Here is a 20,000-nt window from a genome sequence, read left to right on the forward strand (position 1 = left end):
ATACAATCAACATCACTCAAACTCAATGTGTTCTAAACATTTGAAAGTGGATTACATACTTAGAACAAGCCTGTGGAGAATAAACACATACACACATATACACACAAACTCATACACACACACACACACACACTTACAGAGGAGGATAGGGAAAGCTGGGGTGGGGAACCTGAAGGTTGAACACAGAAGAGCTATGACTCATTACTAAACGCATCCCCTTTTGCAGAATGCCAAATCTGACAGCAATTTGTTTATCAATAAATCAAATTCGCCTACCGTTACACTCCAGGGCCATACAAGCTACTTTAGTTTTATTATGTACGTTTTTTATAACAAGCTCCTGCTGTACAGGAATATGTACTTGATGGAAAGACGACAGAGTAGTAGTTGGAGCAGCTGAAGGTGAGGCTGAAATTTCAACGGAAATGCCTACCAACTGTTGTGATAGATTTCCTCCAAATTCTTTCTGGTTGTCGCTACCAAACCTAGGTTCAACACCAGATTCTGCATTGCATTGTCAAACTTGAAATAACAAGAAGCTACTGAAAACGGCAATGTCAATGGATTAAAAGTGCTTTCTGGTATTCTGCGTTTTTTGGAGTACAAAATATGTATTCATCATTTGGTCAATGTCCCCTGATCCCTGCCAAGACTTGGTTCCCCAGTAGCAATGGATATTAGGGAGGGAAGTGAACCCCATGTAAATGATCAATCCCAGAAACCTGTGAAACTCTTCTGGGGTCTTTGTCCCATGCCCCTGCACTGTTTGCATACGACGGCCTACTAAGCACAAGCTCCCATTCCTTCCGGTTGGTAAAACCACATATGCCTGGGACAACAATGTGAATAAAAAAGAACATAACAAGTCTATTTCACACAGTGTTTTAGTCTGCACCATCCTACGCACGGCACATAAATCTATACCTTCTTCCTCCATCCCCTCATGGTCTTCAGCATTGTGAGCGCAAGCTCATGAGCAGTCAGCTACCTCTTCAGGCTTGCGAGAAGGTCTGTGTAGGTCTTGTCATCCTCCATCTGAAACAAGAGCGAAATCATACAAATACCTTTATTAATGTAAAAAATAAAATCACAAAACTACAGATTTGTGCATGTATGCACACAAAAGAAGAGGTAGCCTAAACTATTGAAGCATCCTCAGAATATACTCGAAATATTTCTAAGTAGGCCTATGAAAAGTCATTGTATTACACATGGGTTTAGCTTCCCTAAATCTGATTGCCTGGCTGGCATCAAGATAAAGACAGATTACATTTCACCTAGTAACAAACTGCTGAAATGCAATAATGACATTTCTGACAGAATATGTGATTTCACATCATGTTTTCTATAACTACATATTGAGAGGAGTTGTGCTTCATCTATTTCAAGTCATGCCATCTTAGAAAATGTTGAGACAAGCACGTCTGATGTTTGTCATTTAGAAGTTAGCAAGCTAAAATAGTTCACTACAGACTGCACTACAGATAACAACCGGAGGAAAGGCAATAAGTTAATCACATTTCTGACAGAATATGTGATTTCACATCTTATTTTCTACAACTACATACTGAGAGTAAAAATATCGCCCAACTTATTTCATGTCAGAACGTAACGCAACTTGAAACGCGGCGCCCATTGATTTATTCAGCTTTGGTTTGCTATACTGTCTTGCCAATATAATGCTTACCTAACAAGCAAATTGGTACTAGAAAACAAACTTACCTACAGGTTATATAATAACAGGTTTTTAAATGAAACTGTCAAACGAAAATAACGGACATCAAAAGCAAACGATAATATTGCAAGCAGTTCAGAATTATACAGTTAGCTAAAGTTACGTGATGATGCACTAGCCCCCCCCCCCGCTAAGCCATAATGTTGACGCTGATGAGAAAGCATATTACTGTCAAATAACATGATTTAAGGACTTCAAATTAAGATAAACCATAACTAGAACCGATGTAAAAACAATATTACCTCAGTTTATCCAGCTGTGTGGTTTCCAGTCGAGGTAAACTCCAACTTAAGTGCAGGTGGCATCCAGCTGTCCACGTCAAATGCAGGACTCAAGTGAAAATATTTTTTCAAGACTCATCTTCAAGTATCCAAAACATTTCGCGCCATAAACCCCTTAACCAATCATATCAAATTGAAGCTTATGTTGTCAGCATTACGGGGAAGATTTCAGAAATAAAATCAGTCATTGGACAGCTGAGATATTAGACGATTGGCCATCGTTACTTTTGTAACGAAATTAGAACGGTCGGGCTCGTAAGGGTTAAAGGTGTAGGTTTTTGAACATTCTAACATAACATTCCGTTACGCAACAATTGAAGGTTCTAAAATTCTATGTTGCATTCAGAGCCATATAGATATACTTATATATCTATAAGGCTCTGGTTGAATTCAATGAACCCAGATATTCTTTAGAATGTTCATTTCCCAACACTGGTGTGACGGTACTCCTTTCAGGTTTAACGCAAGGAAGATTATAAGTGTTTTTTAAGATGCTGAGATTAACTTCCGTGTGTGTGTGTGTGGTTGTATGTATGTGTGTGTGTGTGTGTGCCTGTGTGTGTGTGTGTGTCTGTGTGTGTGTGTGCCTGTGTGTGTGTGTGCCTGTGTGTGTGTGTCCCTGTGTGTGTGGGTGTGGGTGTATGTGTGTGTGTGTGTGTGCCTGTGTGTGTGTGTCTCTGTGTGTGTGTGTGTGTGTGTGTGTGTGTGTGTGTGTGTGTGTGTGTGTGTGTGTGTGTGTGTGTTTCAGGTCCCTGCTCTCTCTCCCAGCTCTCCAGGCTGTGTATCCGCCGGTCGCTAGGGCAACACAGACTCAGCAAGACACACACACTCTACCTGCCACACACTCTTCACAATTACCTTCTCTACAGATAACACACACACACACACAGACACACACTCTTCACAATTACCTGCTCTACAGATAACACACAGACACACCACCAGATGCAATGGAACTGCCTACACCGGATGTGTGTGAGAGAGCACACATCCAGATAAAAATATTACGCTCTGTGAATAGAACACTGCAGCTGTGCATCCAGCATAGCCCAGTGGTAACCAGCACACACACACACACACACACACACACACACACACACACACATACAAACAGCCCCTCCACCACACACACACACACAGGGTGCGATTTGTAGGGGGGGATGGTGAGGATTTCCCACCCTCTGGTTTTCCTATCCCTACCTCTGCTAAATTATTTTTATCGTCGGGGGACACACCATTTATCCCCCTCTGCCCCTCATACTGATTAATGCTACTTCATATAAGTAAAGCGCTGCAACGTGAGAACAGTCTAGTCGGCTAGCCTACATAATAATCTGACATTAGAAACGCACCGTCACCGTCAGCACTGATGCTGCTGACACAGTGGCTGCGTGATAACGTAATTTGGCCTTGATCGTGCAGGACATTTCAGAATGTCAAGTGTGTAATCCATCAGGGTTAAATGGAAAAGTTAGCTGGACAAATGAAAGAAAACGAGAAGGATTCAGTGAAGCATAATAATGTTTTAGAACCTTCAAAATTAGAAAACTGATGCAACTGAGATGGAGGACAACTGCACGTAGAGTAGAACGTAGGCCTATTGTCCGAAAGAACTTACATTAAATGAGGAGATATTTGCTGAATGTCACAAAAAGTGTTACAGAAATTGCTTGGCATCGCTTATTCAATGGCTCTCTACCGAAACACCTGTAGTTTGCGGAGGATGAACGAGAAAGCACTCGTTTGATAAATCAGCCAGTAGTAGACAAATAACTTTTAGAAATAATCTGTACTGCAAAAACGTATGTTGGTGGGTATTTAAACTATCTAGCGGGTGTTTTAACAGCTGCAAGAAATAGAAGCTTCATGGTCTTTATGTTCTGGTTCGTAAGTTATTTTCATAAAACTTCAAGTTGCCCTATAACTTTACTCTCCAAACTCTTCACTGCACTGTAGGCAATTAACTGACAGTATGATAGGCTATTTATTTTCTGTAGGCTACAATAAACACATTTATTTTTTCAACTTTTGCAATATTACGCACTTGGCTACTGAACGCAAATCAGCAGGAGAGAGAATGCACGTAGGGCAATGTGTAGGCTACGTGTAGCGCAATGTGTAGGCTATTTGGTTACCAACTAACACTGTTAGCCAATTCACTAACTTAAGACTTCAGTGCCATAATATACAACGTTTTTTACACAACAAATACAGAAAGGATGGAGGCAGCAAAAGTAGAGAAGTCATTTCAGATGGGGCAAGAACAAGGTGAATTTGTATGCTTGTCAAAACGTAGTCCTACCCTGCAATAGAGGAGCTGATCATCATACCAAGCACACTCGCTGTTTAAAGTCATACACCACGGTAAACTAAAACTAAAATGTTACAAAGGTGGCAAAAATAATATAGGCCTAGGGTATTATTAGCCATGACATTACTAGGCTATGAATTGTTCGTTCATTTTTTTTTTTTTGGGGTGGGGGGGGGCGGTTACAAACTTATTCAAAATCACCCCCCCCTCTGGTTTTTACACAAATCACACCCTGCACACACACATCATATACAAACAGCCCCTCCACCACACACACACACACACGCACACACACATCATATACAAACAGCCCCTCCACCACACACACACACACATCATATACAAACAGCCCCTCCACCACACACACACACACACACACACACACACACACACACACACACACAAATAATGCAACTGTATACTGTATATCTACAATGAACGCATACACTGGCAATATATTTTACAAGACACAGCCATACAACAGACTCTCACAGACGCCTCTCTTATATATTCTAATACTTGTATATATACAATGTATATAATGTGAACGTTTTGTTTTATGTTAATCTGCCCTCATTTGCCAAATAAAAGAGATTTTTTTAATTCATAAAAGGGTGTAAGTTTGATTTATTTATGTGGGATGGGGTGAGGAGGTGTGTGTGTGTGTGTGTGTGTGTGTGTGTGTGTGTGTGTGTGTGCAAGGGCGGACTGGCAATCTGTGCCTCATCGGCCAAGTAGGGCGACCGTCTAGCTCTCCATATAAATATGCGTCACTCAGACTTAATCAAAGCTATCAGTAGGCCTGTGTCTACACTACCAGTTGTCATCCAAAAAAGTAAACATTTGCGCCATCTCGTTTTCAATGATACAGCCTTTATATTTCACCCCTCTCTATGGTTCAGTCTTGCTCATAATAGCCTTGCGCCTCTAAAGTGTGCTAGAATTGAATTCCATGCGTTTTCTCACAATAACCCCTTTTCAAATTAAAAGTCCCCATAAAGGCAGAAGGCCTCTTCATTCTTAAAAAATATATAATAAACAAAAAATGAATGAAATGAATCATGAAATGAATATTAAATAAATAAAAAACAAGAATATAACATGTAAACAGATAATTTACATATAATAAGGGGTTATTTGCAGTGAGCTACCCCTGCCTTGCCTAAAGACTAGAGGTAAAACATGCTGTAGGCCTGACAGTGTTGCTTTGTTTAGGCTATAAGATAAGGTTTTTACGATTTAACTATTTCTACTCTCAATAAATGTTACGTTAAGGTGAGTTTAACAGGTGTTACCTTTACATTATTCAAATCTTGCTCAGGAGCTAGACTTACTCCATTGTATTATGTGATGAGATTATACTCCCAATAGACTTAGTTGAATAAAAGTTGAATTAGTTGAATAAAATATAACAACCTGTGTAGGTTTTTATAGACTGTATTGTAATATGCTATCAATGCATGCAATATATTTAAGTCAATTTATCAATTCGTTTCCATAAAAAATCACTAAAAGTCATCATTTAAGGGGTTGTTTTTCAAAAGTTAAAATTCTCCAGCAGCACCCAATTAATAATTAGGCTAGCATTTTTGTAAAATGTGACCTATTTTTGAATGTGATACCTTGACTGGCAGAGTAGGCCTATGTGAGACAGCAAGGGTGTGTGTGCTAGTGTAGCCAGGTTAAAATGGGATTTGACAGGTGGGGAACCCTAAAATCCAGAGCCGATGCAACGGGGGAAAATTACTCACTGTTGGACAACATATTGAGTATAGTGGTGTAGTAGCAATACTTTTTGGACAAGAATTGCTAGCTTGTTGGTTACCTCTGTACACACATTTTATGTATTTTATTTTTTATAACAAATAGGGGTACAAGAATTCAACACAAAGAGGACATAATATCAGAACATTTCGGCTGTTGAGTCCAACAATAGTGTAGAATTTGACTAATTTTGACTGTGTAAAATGTCCCAATAATAAGAGCAAATTGATTGTAAAGACACCATTTTTATTAATGTCTGCATTTTCATAAAAAAATATAACATTCTTTTTCTGAAGAGTAACATTGCACAACCACATAGCTGAATATATTTATTGTTGTGTGTGTGTGTGCATGCGTGAGCGTGTTCGTGTGTAGCCTACCTCATGAACGCTCGGGGGCGCTGGTTGCTTTGATTCAAAGGGGCATCTCAGGCACTAAAGAAAATGAAATGACGGGGCAGAGGAGAAGTCACGTCCCCCGCTTCATGGCTAGCCTACAAGTTACGTAATGAACGGAGGACATCAAACCTCGGGTGCCAGCGGAAGATACAGAAACAACTCTAAGCTCACAAATCGTAAGATTATGTTGTCTGTTGTTATAACAGTGATTTATTGGTGTCACGGTCCCGACGTGAGGCTGCATGTGTTGTCTGGCCTTTTTTTTTATTTATTAATTTTTTTATCCTAATTTGAACTCAGATTAGCCGCTTCACACGCGCGCGCAATCTGCGCGGGGTTCCCTGCTCCAACGGTGACGGAGATTTTAGCCGTCTATCCCGAGGCTCGAGGACACGCCCCCCACTCGCGCGCCTACCATAGGGCATCACCGCAGCTGCGCTGGGCGGGTGCGGGCACAACCGAGTTTGGAGTCGGTCGTCGCGAGGGTCCGTGTCTGTGTCGTGCAAAGCAGAGATCCGACGGACGGATACACAAGCCTAGTCGGTGAAAACCACGGGGGTTCACTCGTCCGTAGGAAAACCCTGTCATCTTCCTTGAGTGTCCGGACAGGTAAGACGGATTTAATTAACCATATCCTGAAAGAGTCGAGTGTTTTCCTGACACGCCAGTTCAAACAGCGCAGCTCAGCTGCCTGAATGTACAATGAGGTAGTAGCGTCACCCATTTCCTTCTACCATTGAATTGTATGCCCATAATAAGCCCTATTATATCACTCTTGTTTAATTGTTCTAAGACATATGTAAAGCTTAGGATAAATGAAGGATAGGCTAATTGATTGTTGGCAGTGCCTGAGAGTTTGTTGCCCGTTCCTTATGCAAATGAAAGCTCTGGTGGTGTCTGCTGTATCTCCCCAGTCGCCTTCATGATACACAGTATTTAGGGTAAAGTTCGCTCCTCATCCAAACTAAACAGGTGCAATGCACCACTCAACACTTTCACACATCACCTTAAACAGTGCAGGCAACAATTAATGGCATAACAAACTAGTGTAATCTTCAGTCACGGTTCCCTCGAAGGCTATGTCTGTCAGCATCTTTGTCAGGTAAACCTCTATCCCATCTGCTCTGGTTACTGTGTGTTTCCGTGTCGACTGCACACACGAGGGGATAAAAGAACCGTGTCTGCGCACCCTCTTTTCATAGCTCCGTTTACCCCAGAGGAATAAGGGAAACACTGAGCTTTACAACCGATTGTAGTCTAAAACGCATAGAACCCGAAACTCATAAAAGCTAAACCCAGAAAAATCCCTTTACACACCCGTTACCATTACGTTTTTGTACTTCAATTGGATTGGTAATAACATTTCCCCCTCTCTCTGCGCAAGGGAGTCGTGTGGTGCGGAGACGGCTTCTCGCCGCGGGCTGATGTCTCGAGCATTTCAAACGAGCTGTCAAACGAATTTTCAGGCTTCAGCGCGAGTCGATGTAACCGCGGCAAGCGCAGGAGTGTGGCGAATTGAAATGTGGGTCTCGAAACGAAGCGGAGGGATACAGGACCTGTCCGAGGGCATCACGGACACTGGCTGAAATTGGTGTGATATTTTGATTCAGCCGGTAAATTAACGAGGGGAAGGAAATGTCTTAGTAATCGAGAAACGTCCACAGAGGCAAGCCAATGTGTTCTTTCTCTCTCTCTGTGTGTCTCTCTCTCTCTCACACACACACACACACACACACACACACACACACACACACACACACACACTATAATTATTCCCTCAGGGAAGCTCTGGGATTTCTGCCCCAAGATGACAGCCTCAGTTCATCCCAAACTGCCCTATATACCCAGTCAAGCACATAACCACAGCTTCAGACACAAGGACAATCACCTTTCCTCTCACCCTCTCTCCCCTTCCTCTCTACCTCTTCTTGATCTACTCCACTATGTGTGTGTGTGTGTGTGTGTGTGTGTGTGTGTGCGCTCAGTTGTGTTGACACTCCCCATTCCACATCAAAGGGCCAGTTTGAGTCCACATCAGGAAGTAATTCAGATCACAGTGCACTGCAGATGGATCAGGTCATTACTGAACTCAGTGTTATAGTGGCTTTGCACACATACCCACACACACACACACACACACACACACACACACACACACACACACACAGACACACAACACACACAACACACACATGCACACACAACAACAACACATACAGATAATAAATAAAAACACACAAGGGTGCCACATGGGTTCCAGGAATGCAGAACCCATAGAGCAGCATGATGCCGTGTGTGTGTGTGTGTGCGCGTGCGTGTGTGCGTGTGTGTGTTTCTATCACACAGATAGTGTACGCTTCATCTTGCTTGCCTGATCATATCTGTGGCTTGGGGAGCATTCAAGAGGAGAGGCAAGAGCACAGATAGCAGAGTGGAGAGGAGAGGAGAGTGAGTAGGATAGAGGAGATAAGAGGAGAGCAGAGGGGAGGAGGAAAGGAAAGGGGAATTGATGAAGGGAGGAGTGGAAGATGCATGAGAGAGAAAGAGAGGAGGAATTGAACCCTATGGAAAGAAGGAGAGAAGAGAAAAGGAATGATAGAGTTAATGGAACAGACATGAGAGAAAGAGTGGAGAGGGGGAGAGACTAAGGCTATAGATGAGACATGAGAGAGTGAGGGAACGCCATGGAGAGGAGAGGAGGGGGAGAGGAGGAGGAGAGGAGGGGGAGAGGAGGAGAGGAGGGGGAGAGGAGGAGGAGAGGAGGGGGAGAGGAGGAGAGGAGAGGAGGGGGAGAGGAGGAGAGGATGAGGGGAGGAGAGGAGAGGAGGGGGAGAGGAGGAGGGGAGGAGAGGAGGAGAGGGGGAGAGGAGGAGGGGAGGGGAGGAGAGGAGAGGAGAGGAGGGGGAGAGGAGGAGAGGAGGAGGGGAGGAGCAGAGAGGAGAGGGAGAGGAGAGGAGGAGGGGAGGAGCAGAGAGGAGAGGGAGAGGAGAGGAGAGGTGCAGAGGAGAATAGAACAGAGGAGAGGAGGACAGAGGAGAGGAGGAGTGGGGAAGTGGTGGTTTGACGAGTATAGAGGAACCATGCAAAGGGGAAGAACCTAGGAGAAGGACAGAGCTGAATGTTGACCGGTGTATTCATGTTAGTCTGGTCATTTTCTGTTTTATAAGTGCCACACAGCATTTATATTTGTTTTCCAATTGTAAATAAGTACCACAAGGCATTTGTGTTAGTTTTATCATTTTCAAAAAAGTGCCACTTGGCATTTATGTTTGCTTGGTCATTTGAAAGAGGTGGCAGAAGAAATGCATGTTAGATTTGTAATAAAAACAGTGACCACAAGGCATTCATGTGTGTGTTGTGTTATAAAAACAGTGACCACAAGGCATTCATGTGTGTGTTGTGTTATAAAAACAGTGACCACAAGGCATTCATGTGTGTGTTGTGTTATAAAAACAGTGACCACAAGGCATTCATGTGTGTGTTGTGTTATAAAAGAAAGTGATCAGAAAGACGTTCCTGTCTGTCTTGTCCACCCCAGGCCCTTGGTGTGCTCCCTTGGCCTTCATTAAATCGCTTGCCATCTCTGCACACGGCCCTCGTGCTGTCTTTTGATTGGCATTACCTTAGATCAGGAAGCAGTGTATCGTTTTGGTTTTGTTTGTTTTTTTTTGTTCAAGAGAAACAGCATTGGGTGTTTCTAATTGGAAGGTTCTAAAAGAGATGTTTTTGATTAATTAAGCAACTCTGCAGTCACAGATGCGAAGAGTCTGCCACCTTCTTAAGGTCCTTCAGATCCACACGCACAGACTGAGAGAGGCAGCTAGAAAAGAAAGGGAGATGAGGAGAGACATCAGTGAGATCGCTATGACAACTATAGAGAATCAGGTGAGACAGATTGAGATGTGGATGATCTTGCTGACGCTGCTTTGGCATACAAGTTCCATATATGTATCAGAAGAAAATAACATGGGCTTTGTGTTCGCACACACACTCTATTACATAACGATAAAGGAACCCATGTCGTCTATTCATACACCATTGCATATCTCCTATTGTCATTTTACTACGGGAACGTGCCATGACCGGTTTAAGGAATAAGTTAGCGCCAGATTGCAGAGTCTTTTTATCTGAAGAACATGCTTTATTTGAGTGTTAACAGTCCATAATCCAGCACAGATCAGAAAGGACAACGTCTCCTCGGCTGCTGTTACCCCTTTTCTTAACTTATTCTGCTGTAGGCTGGTAGCTATGATTGTTGCCCACCTGCGACTGATACCTATATGTACACACCACTAGAGCCACCGCTTGTGGCACAATCTTATTGGTTATAAGTCTGTTCATGATTGACAGGCCAGAAAGGTCCATTGAATAGTGATGTAAGACAGACAGCTGTGGATGTACCTCAGACAGGTAGAGACACACCAGAGACATACTCTATGTTAGACAGGTGTATATGAGACAGACAGGTGTGGATGTGCCTCAGACAGGTAGAGACACACCAGAGACATACTCTATGTTAGACAGGTGTATATGAGACAGACAGGTGTCGATGTGAGACAGACAGGTAGAGACACACCAGAGACATACTCTATGTTAGACAGGTGTATATGAGACAGACAGGTGTGGATGTGAGACAGACAGGTAGAGACACACCAGAGACATACTCTATGTTAGACAGGTGTATATGAGACAGACAGGTGTGGATGTGAGACAGACAGGTGTGGCTATATCTCAGACAGGTAGACACACCAGGTGATGTGATTGAGACAGGTGTGAGCACGAGTGAGAAACACAGAGACAGGTGGAGCAGACCTCAGTGCTGGGTGGAGAGGATGTGGAGCAGACCTCAGTGCTGGGTGGAGAGGATGTGGAGCAGACCTCAGTGCTGGATGGAGAGGATGTGGAGCAGACCTCAGTGCTGGGGGGAGAGGATGTGGAGCAGACCTCAGTGCTGGGTGGAGAGGATGTGGAGCAGACCTCAGTGCTGGGTGGAGAGGGGGAGAGGATGTGGAGCAGACCTCAGTGCTGGGTGGAGAGGATGTGGAGCAGACATCAGTGCTGGGTGGAGAGGATGTGGGTCGTGTGGAGCAGACCTCAGTCCTGGGTGGAGAGTGGGAGAGGATGTGGAGCAGACCTCAGTGCTGGGTGGAGAGGTGGAGAGGATGTGGAGCAGACCTCAGTGCTGGGTGGAGAGGATGTGGAGCAGACCTCAGTGCTGGGTGGAGAGGATGTGGAGCAGACCTCAGTGCTGGGTGGAGAGGATGTGGGCTGTGTGTGGGCGGGCTCATCTCATTCATACCATGAAACATTCAGCTGAGCACAAGTGGAGCCGTCTTGCATTAATATACATAACAACCATAGACATCTCTGAGATGCTCTCAGTTTCTGCTGATTGTGTGTAAATCTCTCTCTCCCTCTCTCACCCTCTCTCTCTCTTTCTCTCTCTGTAATAGACAGAGAGAGAGTGAGAGAGGGGGAGAGAGAGAAAGAGAGAGAGGCTCTCTCCATCAAATTTTTAGTGGTTAGCAATGGTGACCGCAGTGCCTTAACATGATTTAGTGCAGAGAAGTCTCCTTTCAGCCTCAAGGTTGTGTGTGGGGGGGTGTGTTTGTGTGTGTGTGTGTGGGGGGGGGGGGGTGCGCAGGCTGTGAATGGAGTGGATGTGTGTAAGACTTCAATGAATGGATGTGGTGTGTGTGTGTGTGTGTGTGTGTGTGTCTGGCTGTCTGTCTGCCTGCCTGGAATGTATTGTGTGTGTGCTTGTGTGCAAATGTGTGTATTTTCTCGTGGGTATTTGTGTGTATGAATGTGTCTGTATGCATGTGTCTATGCTCCAGTGTGTTTGTGTGTGTGTGCTTGTGTGCAAATGTGTGTATTTTCTGGTGGGTATTTGTGTGTATGCATGTGTCTATGTTCCAATGTGCTTGTGTGCAAATGTGTGTATTTTATGGTGGGTATTTGTGTGTATGAATGTGTGTATGCATGTGTGTATGTTCCAGTGTGTGTGTGTGTGTGTGTGATGCTTAAGTGCTTGTTCATGCTTCATCTCCTCCAGAAGCACCCTTGTGTGAGTGCTCTCTCTCCCCAGTACTTCCCAGTGTGTGTGTGTGTGTGTGTGTGTGTGTGTGTGTGTGTGTGTGTGTGTGTGTGTGTGTGTGTGTGTGTGTGTGTGTGTGTGTGTGTCTGTGTGTGTGTGTGTGTGTGTGTGTGTCTGTGTGTGTGTGTGTGTGTGTGTGTGTCTGTGTCTATGTGAGAGGCTATGTGCTACTGACAGATCTGTGTGTGTGTGTGTGGTGTGTGTGTGGGCCTGTGTCAGAGGCTATGTGCTACTGACAGGTCTGTGTGTGTGTGTGTGTGTGTGTGTGTGTGTGGGCCTGTGTCAGAGGCTATGTGCTACTGACAGGTCTGTGTGTGTGTGTGTGTGTGTGTGTGTGTGTGGGCCTGTGTCAGAGGCTATGTGCTATTGACAGGTCTGTGTCACACAGGTATCCTCTCCAGTCATCTTCTCCATGCTGTGTTGTGGGATTTGGGGCTGTTTTCTCTCTCTCTCTCTCTCACTCTCTCTCTCTCTCTCTCTCTCTCTCTCTTTCTCTATCTCTCTCTGTGTTGTGGGATTTGGGGCTGTTTTCTCTCTCTCTCTCTCTCTCTTTCTCTATCTCTCTCTGTGTTGTGGGATTTGGGGCTGTTTTCTCTCTCTCTCTCTCTCTCTTTCTCTCTCTGTGTTGTGGGATTTGGGGCTGTTTTCTCTCTCTCTCTCTCTCTCTCTCTTTCTCTATCTCTCTCTCTGTGTTGTGGGATTTGGGGCTGTTTTCTCTCTCTGTCTCTCTCACACAGTTGTATCATCTATCTAATATTTATCTCATCTATCTATCTAATATTTTAGTTATTTCTGTAAAGAAATTTGATTGGTGGATTTAAATAAAGAATTCAAATGTGTGTGTGACCCTGGATAGGTGTGAGTTTTGTTGTGGTGTGTTGGTGTGTGTGTTGTGCCATGCCATGCCATGCCGTGTTGTGTTGCGTTGCGTTGCGTTGCGTTGCGTTCCGTTGCGTTGCGCTGCGTTGTGTTGTGTTGCGTTGCGTTGCGCTGCGTTGCGTTGCGTTGTGTTGCGTTGTGTTGTTGCGTTGTGTTGTTGTTGTTGTTGTTGTTGTTGTTGTTGTTGTTGTTGTTGTTGTTGTTGTTGTTGTTGTTGTTGTTGTTGTACTTTTGTGTGGGTAGGTTTTGTTGTCGTGTTGCGTTGTGCTGGCCTGTATATTCTTTGCAGCTGATTAGTGTGTGTTGGTGTGGGGTTGTGTTGTGTTGTGTTGTGTTGTGTTGAGGAGGTCTGTAGATATTCAGAGCTGATTGTGTAGTGTCTGTGTTGGTGTGGGTATGTGTTGTGTTGTGTTGTGTTGTGTTGTGTTGAGGAGGTCTGTATATTCGGAGCTGAGTATGTTGTATGTGTGGCCTTGTTAACATCTGTCCCAGCATGCTGCCTGCCTAATGAGGAATTATTATGGGGTGGAAGTGTTGTAATGGAGGCAGCAGGGCAGGAGAGTTGAGAGGAGTTCTGCTAGATTCTGGAAGATTCCGGCTGATGCCTCAGTACAGTGAGAGCCTCCTGTGGCGTGTGTTCCGTGTGGCTATGCAATCAACAGTGTTATTTTCCACTCTCTTGCTTTCTGTCTCTCCCTCTCTCTATCTCTCTCTCTCTCTCTTTACATCTCCCTCTCTCTCTCTCTCTCCTTCTCTTCCTCTCTCTACATCTCCCTCTCTCCCCCTCTCTATCTCTCCCTCTCTCTACATCTCCCTCTCTCTATCTCTCCCTCTCTCTACATCTTCTCTCTATCTCTCCCCCTCTCTATCTCTCCCTCTCTCTACATCTCCCTCTCTCTATCTCTCCCTCTCTCTACATCTTCTCTCTATCTCTCCCTCTCTCTATCCCTCTCTCTCTAAATCTCCCTCTCTCTATCTCTCTCTCTCCCTCTATCTCTACCTCTCTCTATCTCTCCCTCTCATTACATCTCCATCTCTCTCTCTCTCCCTCCCTCTCTCTCTCCCTCTCTCTCTCTCTCTCCCTCTCTCTCTTTCTCTTCCTCTCCCTCTCTCTCTCTCTCCCTCTCTATCTCTCTCTATCTCTCCCTCTCATCTCCCTTCCTGTCTCTGATGCACTGTGCAATTTTTTCTCTGTCCATGTTGGTTTCTCTCCCCACACCTCTGTGTCTGTCTCTTGCTAATTATCAAACACTCTTTTTCCACCCCCTCTCTATCCCTCTTTCATCCCCCTCTCTTTTTCTGTCTCTCTGTCCCTCTCTCATTCCCCTCTCTATTTCCTGATTGTCTATCACACATCTCCCTCTCGCCTCTCATTTCCTCTCCTTTCCAGTCCCCCCCTCTCTTCTCTCTCTCTATCTCTCCCCCGTCTCGCTCTCTCACTCTCTCTCTGTCTGTTTCTCTCTATCTTCTCTCTCCTTTCTCTCAGCCCATCTCTCTCTCTCTCTCCAGTTGTTTTGTTCCATCTTCCTCTGTCCTATTTATCACTAACACCCCCCCCCCCACACACACACACACACATTGTACCCCTTTCTTCCATTTTCTCTCTTTCCCTTTTTCTTTTAACTCCCTTCACACGCTCTCTCTCTCTTTCCCTCTCTTTCTCAGCCCCTCTCGTGTCTCTCCATCTCTCAGCGGAAGCCAGTGCAGCGTAGCAGCAGGTGCCGTGTCTGCTGTCTGAACAGCTGTTAATTGAAGTGATGCAGTAATTGATGTCTCAATTGTGCCTCTACCCATACAGGTGTTAATTACCTCACACTCACTTAGTCACCTGTCGAGAAGAGAGAGAGAGAGAGAGAGACGCACACACGGAGAGAGAGAGAGAGAGAAGAGAGAGAAGAGAGAGAAGAGAGAGAGAGAGAGAGAGAGAGAGACGCACACACGGAGAGAGAGAGAGAGAGAGAAGAGAGAGAAGAGAGAGAGAGAGAGAGAGAGACGCACATACGGAGAGAGAGAGAGAGAGAGAAATGAGAGAGAGAGAGAGAGAGAGAGAGAGAGAGAGAGAGAGATAGAGGGAGAGAAAGAAAAGGCAAAAGCGAGGAGAGAGAGAATAGAAAGAGAGAGAGAAAGCAAAAGTGATGAGATAGAGAGAGGGGGGGTGATAGCGGAAAAGAACGAACAAAACAGTATGACAAGAAAAGAGAACAGAGGAACAGACATAAATGTCATCTACACACTGTGTGTCTGTGCGTGTTCGCGTGTGTGTGCGTGTGTGTGTTTTGTGGTGCGTATCTATGGGGTGCGTGTCTAGTTGTGGGTGTGACCTAGGCTACTGTTGGCTCCCTCCCTGAGTACACTTGCATTCTTTGTAGGAGTAGAAACAACCCTGAGCAAACACACACATACACACACACATACACACACACACACACACACACACACACACAGTAGCTCATACGCAAACAAGCATGCACACACACACACACACACCAGTGACGTGTGGTGAGGTCAATTGTTGGTGAGGCACAGGAAAAATCCAACCTTTAAAGACACCAATTTCCTTTGTGATGAATAATGTATCGTAAATAAATAAATGTTCTTCCTGAAAATACAGGGGTCATAAGTACTGTATACACACCACTATGTTAAATTACCATAGAGGCAGGCAGATTTTTTAATTTTTAAAGGCCAGTTATTTCATGGATCCAGGATCATCCTGATAAACTTCCCTTGGCCTTTGGAATTAAAATAGTCACCCATTATCACATACAGTACCCTTCACCATACCTAGAGATTGGCATGGTTTTTATTTCAGTTAGCCTAATAGCTGGTTTGATTTGCATTGAGAGATGAACTTATGGAAAGTACCCCATGCCAATCATTATTTATTTACGATACATTATTCATTCACAGAGAAAATTGGTGTCCTTAAAGGTTGGATTTTCCCTCATTTTTGTAATTAAGGCATTATGATCAATCTCCAAAGGATCATTTTTGTTATTCCTCTTTTAGTCAACTTTAGTATGGGTGTGTAAACACATGAGCACAACTGTATAAGGCCTAGCCTGATGAGCCAGACCCACATCAAGATGTAGGGTCTGGGAACTTGCCATTGGCACTGCTCAATCCGAGGGGTGGGATAAACGGTTGTCTTTCAAATTTCCTCTGCACACAATAGGATAGCGGTACAACCGGCTACAACTCATGAGTGCCATGCATTTTCCCACCAGCTGAGCTAGTTGGCTAGTAGATCAAACTTTTGGAAATTTAAAAAAAGCTTTAACTCGAGACTAAATTCAAAGACCGCTGTTCGCCAGCAGCAGCATCCAGGAAATTCACACAGAAATTCACCATCACCGACTCTATACACGATGTGATTGGCCTGATAAGTTTCAGTTTTCCAGCTCGCAAGCCAACGGAGAGTTGCTAGACTACCCTGGCTGCAAATGACATTTGCTGCCGCTAGGGGGCGTCTAGATCTCTAGGCTATATAAGGCCAATAGAGGAAACTGAAATGGCCCAGCAGATGGGTGGGTGAGTTGCTGTTGCACAATGGAGCACAGGCCTAATGTTAGCCTATTTCATTCACATTATCACACATTCCTACACCAGCCAGGCACAATGGAGCACAGGCCTAATGTTAGCCTATTTCATTCACGTTATCACACATTCCTACACCAGCCAGTCATGTTTTCAGTGTGATCTGTGTGCATTACATAATGGCCTGACAGTCTGAACACAAAGGTCTCACGAGGTTACGAGGCTTGTAGACCTGGGCTACTATCACCAGATGGCCCCCAAATTACCCTGGCCTGGCCTGGCTGGACGGTCTAAAGATGGTCTGAAGCCTATTGACAATGATCAGTGGCTCTGCAGTGCCACCGCCTGGAGAGACCAGGGAATGACGTTTGGCCACCATATCCTTCCTACAGTTCCATTATTCACTCATTCAACACTGAATGATAATTAGCCTGTCTTACCTTGAAATGTAAATTAAGTGAATTTGCCTACTCTGTCAGTGAGTTGTAGAAGTCATTTTTGTTTTCTTTTAGTTTTGAGGTCTGAGGTATGAAGTCTCTCTGTTATAATCTCCCTGTCTGTAGTTTGTCTGTTATAATCTCCCTGTCTATAGTAAGAAAGATTCCCCTTAGATTAAGTATCGGTCTTCTCCTGTTTATCACACACTGCTTGGATTGAAAGTCCAATTTTGGGAAATTGTGTAGGTGAAATTAATATATCACATGTTCCACTTTCGCTCCCCATACGATAAAGAGATATTCCGAAGAAATGAAAGGACATTAGAAGACGAAAGGGAGTTGCTGCTGCAGAGAATTCATTTTTTTCACTTTCACCAGCGAACACTGAGGAGTATTTTGGGTCTTTTGCAGACAAGACCGTGAAGAGAGAGTAAGAGTGGGATTGGGTGGGATCGGGAGATGACTGTGGGTCAGAGTGGAACTTGTGTTCTTGTGGGGGTCAGAGTGGAACGCGTGTCCCTGTGGGGGTCAGAGTGGAATGTGTGTCCCTGTGGGCATTTGGATCTGAATGTGGTGTGGATCTGAATGTGGTGTGGATCTGAATGTGGTGTGGATCTGAATGTGGTGTGGATGCCGCAGCCAGTTGTGCCACAGTGGGCAGCTCAGAGTAGCTCATACACAAACACACAATTACCCAGATCTGAGGTGACAGAGATGTGCACTCAATAACCCATGTGTGTGTGTGTGTGTGTGTGTGTGTGTGTGTGTGTGTATGTGTGTGTGTGTGTGTGTGTGTGTGTGTGTGTGTGTGTGTGTGTGTGTGTGTGTGTGTGTGTGTCTGTTTACGCGTGTGCACATTTATGGACATTGTCTTAATTTCCCTTCCCATCCTGGTGAGTCAGACGTACTGAGTTGTGCTGGACCAATTGCCCCTTTATCTTGCTTTGTTTCTTCCCTCTCTTCTGTGTTGTTTTGTACACACACACACTCCTACACACTCTCTCTCTCTCACACACACACACACACACACACACACACACACACACACGCACACACACACACACACACACACACACACACACACACACACGCACGCACACACACACACACACACACACACACACACACACACACACGCACACACACACACACACACACACACACACGCACACAAACACACACACACACACACAGACACTCCTACACACTCTCTCTCTCTCACACACACACACACACACACACACGCACACACACACACACGTACACACAGACACTCCTACACACTCTCTCTCTCACACACACACACACACACACACACACACACACACACACACACACAGACTAGAAGTGAGAAAGCACTTGATTATTTTATCCATGAAAAGCTATTGGATTTTCTATCATGTTTGTTTGACGTGTGTGTGTGTGTGTGTGTGTGTGTGTGTGTGTGTGTGTGTGTGTGTGTGTGTGTGTGTGTGTGTGTGTGTGTGTGTGTGTGTGCGCAGCTGTTCAGTGCCTCTGTCTGAAGTGGTCCTTTGTATATTCAGGTGTTTATAATGCGGCTCTTTTCAGCTGTAGAGCTGTCAATGATTTTCTCTCTCTCACACACACACACACACACACACACACACACACACACACACACACACACATATGTAAGGGATAATGTATAGAACGCCGGTCATTATTGGAAAATAAGACCACGATGCGCCAGCTATACATTATCCCGCCTATTATACGGCTACTTGCCAAAACGAAAAAATAAACTCCACGATATGTCTCTTTACATTTATTTGTTACCGTTTCGTTGTGGCTTTTGCTGAGAAACAAATAGTTCGCAACACACGCTGAACTTGAATCAAACATTCTTTAGAACACAGCTGATCAACTGTCTGCTTTCACTTTTGAATGAAGTTCAATTGCACAAAGTGACCGGACTACTACTGCGCAGTGATATGAAAGACTTAAATCAGAAGCACAAAACCCGTTGTCATTGACAGCGATAATTACATGAAAATAATTTACCGTAGAACGTTGGGAAATCCCATTCAAGTCAATGGAGCGTTCTACTAGCATTGTAAAGAGGCGTATAATAAGTACCATTTTTTACATTTTTATGAAAAATGACATGTCCAAAATTATTTATACCCTTTTCAAATAATCAATGGAAACCTCTTTATTTGCATTCACAGCCCTTAAAATGGTTCTTATAATAGCTACCATACCTCTCCATGTCTCCACAATGATTCTAGACTGCACCTGGGCAATCTGGGTTTTGAGGCAGAAACAATTCTTTGCCATCATTCTGGCCTTGTGCTCACTAATTAGTTGATATTGCTCTCTGTTTCTCTGCTAACTATTCACAGACAAACATACATATGTCTCAGCACACTGCCAAACACATTATAGAAGCCCACCCATATACTCAGACACAATTTGCACAAAAAGCACTTCCATTATGCTGTGAGACTCTCCACTTAGCTCCATCATACACACACACACACACACACACACACACACACACACACACACACACACACACACACACACACACACACACACAC

The 20,000-nt window shown here is 44.4% G+C and overlaps 2 protein-coding genes across 2 annotated transcripts in view; both read left to right on the top strand.

Moving 5' to 3' along the window:
- The window catches only part of asb11 (ankyrin repeat and SOCS box containing 11), a 10,660-nt gene extending 6,776 nt beyond the window's left edge, over window positions 1-3,884 (top strand). The window contains exon 7 of the mRNA XM_076263037.1: window positions 2,765-3,884. Coding sequence (XP_076119152.1) covers window positions 2,765-2,889 — 125 coding nt within the window. The 3' untranslated portion in view covers window positions 2,890-3,884. The remainder of the gene's footprint in view (window positions 1-2,764) is intronic.
- Window positions 3,885-6,969: 3,085 nt separating this feature from the next.
- Window positions 6,970-20,000, top strand: part of sytl5 (synaptotagmin-like 5) — a 41,206-nt gene continuing 28,175 nt past the window's right edge. Inside the window, exon 1 of the mRNA XM_076262510.1 lies at window positions 6,970-7,098. The gene's annotated coding sequence lies outside the window, so the exon portion shown is untranslated. The remainder of the gene's footprint in view (window positions 7,099-20,000) is intronic.

Source organism: Alosa pseudoharengus, unplaced genomic scaffold (assembly GCF_046254945.1).
Source record: "Alosa pseudoharengus isolate Yale_2024_CS ecotype anadromous, Long Island Sound unplaced genomic scaffold, YU_APseudo_1.1 YU_APseudo_1.1_scf_3, whole genome shotgun sequence".
Lineage (NCBI taxonomy): Eukaryota > Metazoa > Chordata > Actinopteri > Clupeiformes > Clupeidae > Alosa > Alosa pseudoharengus.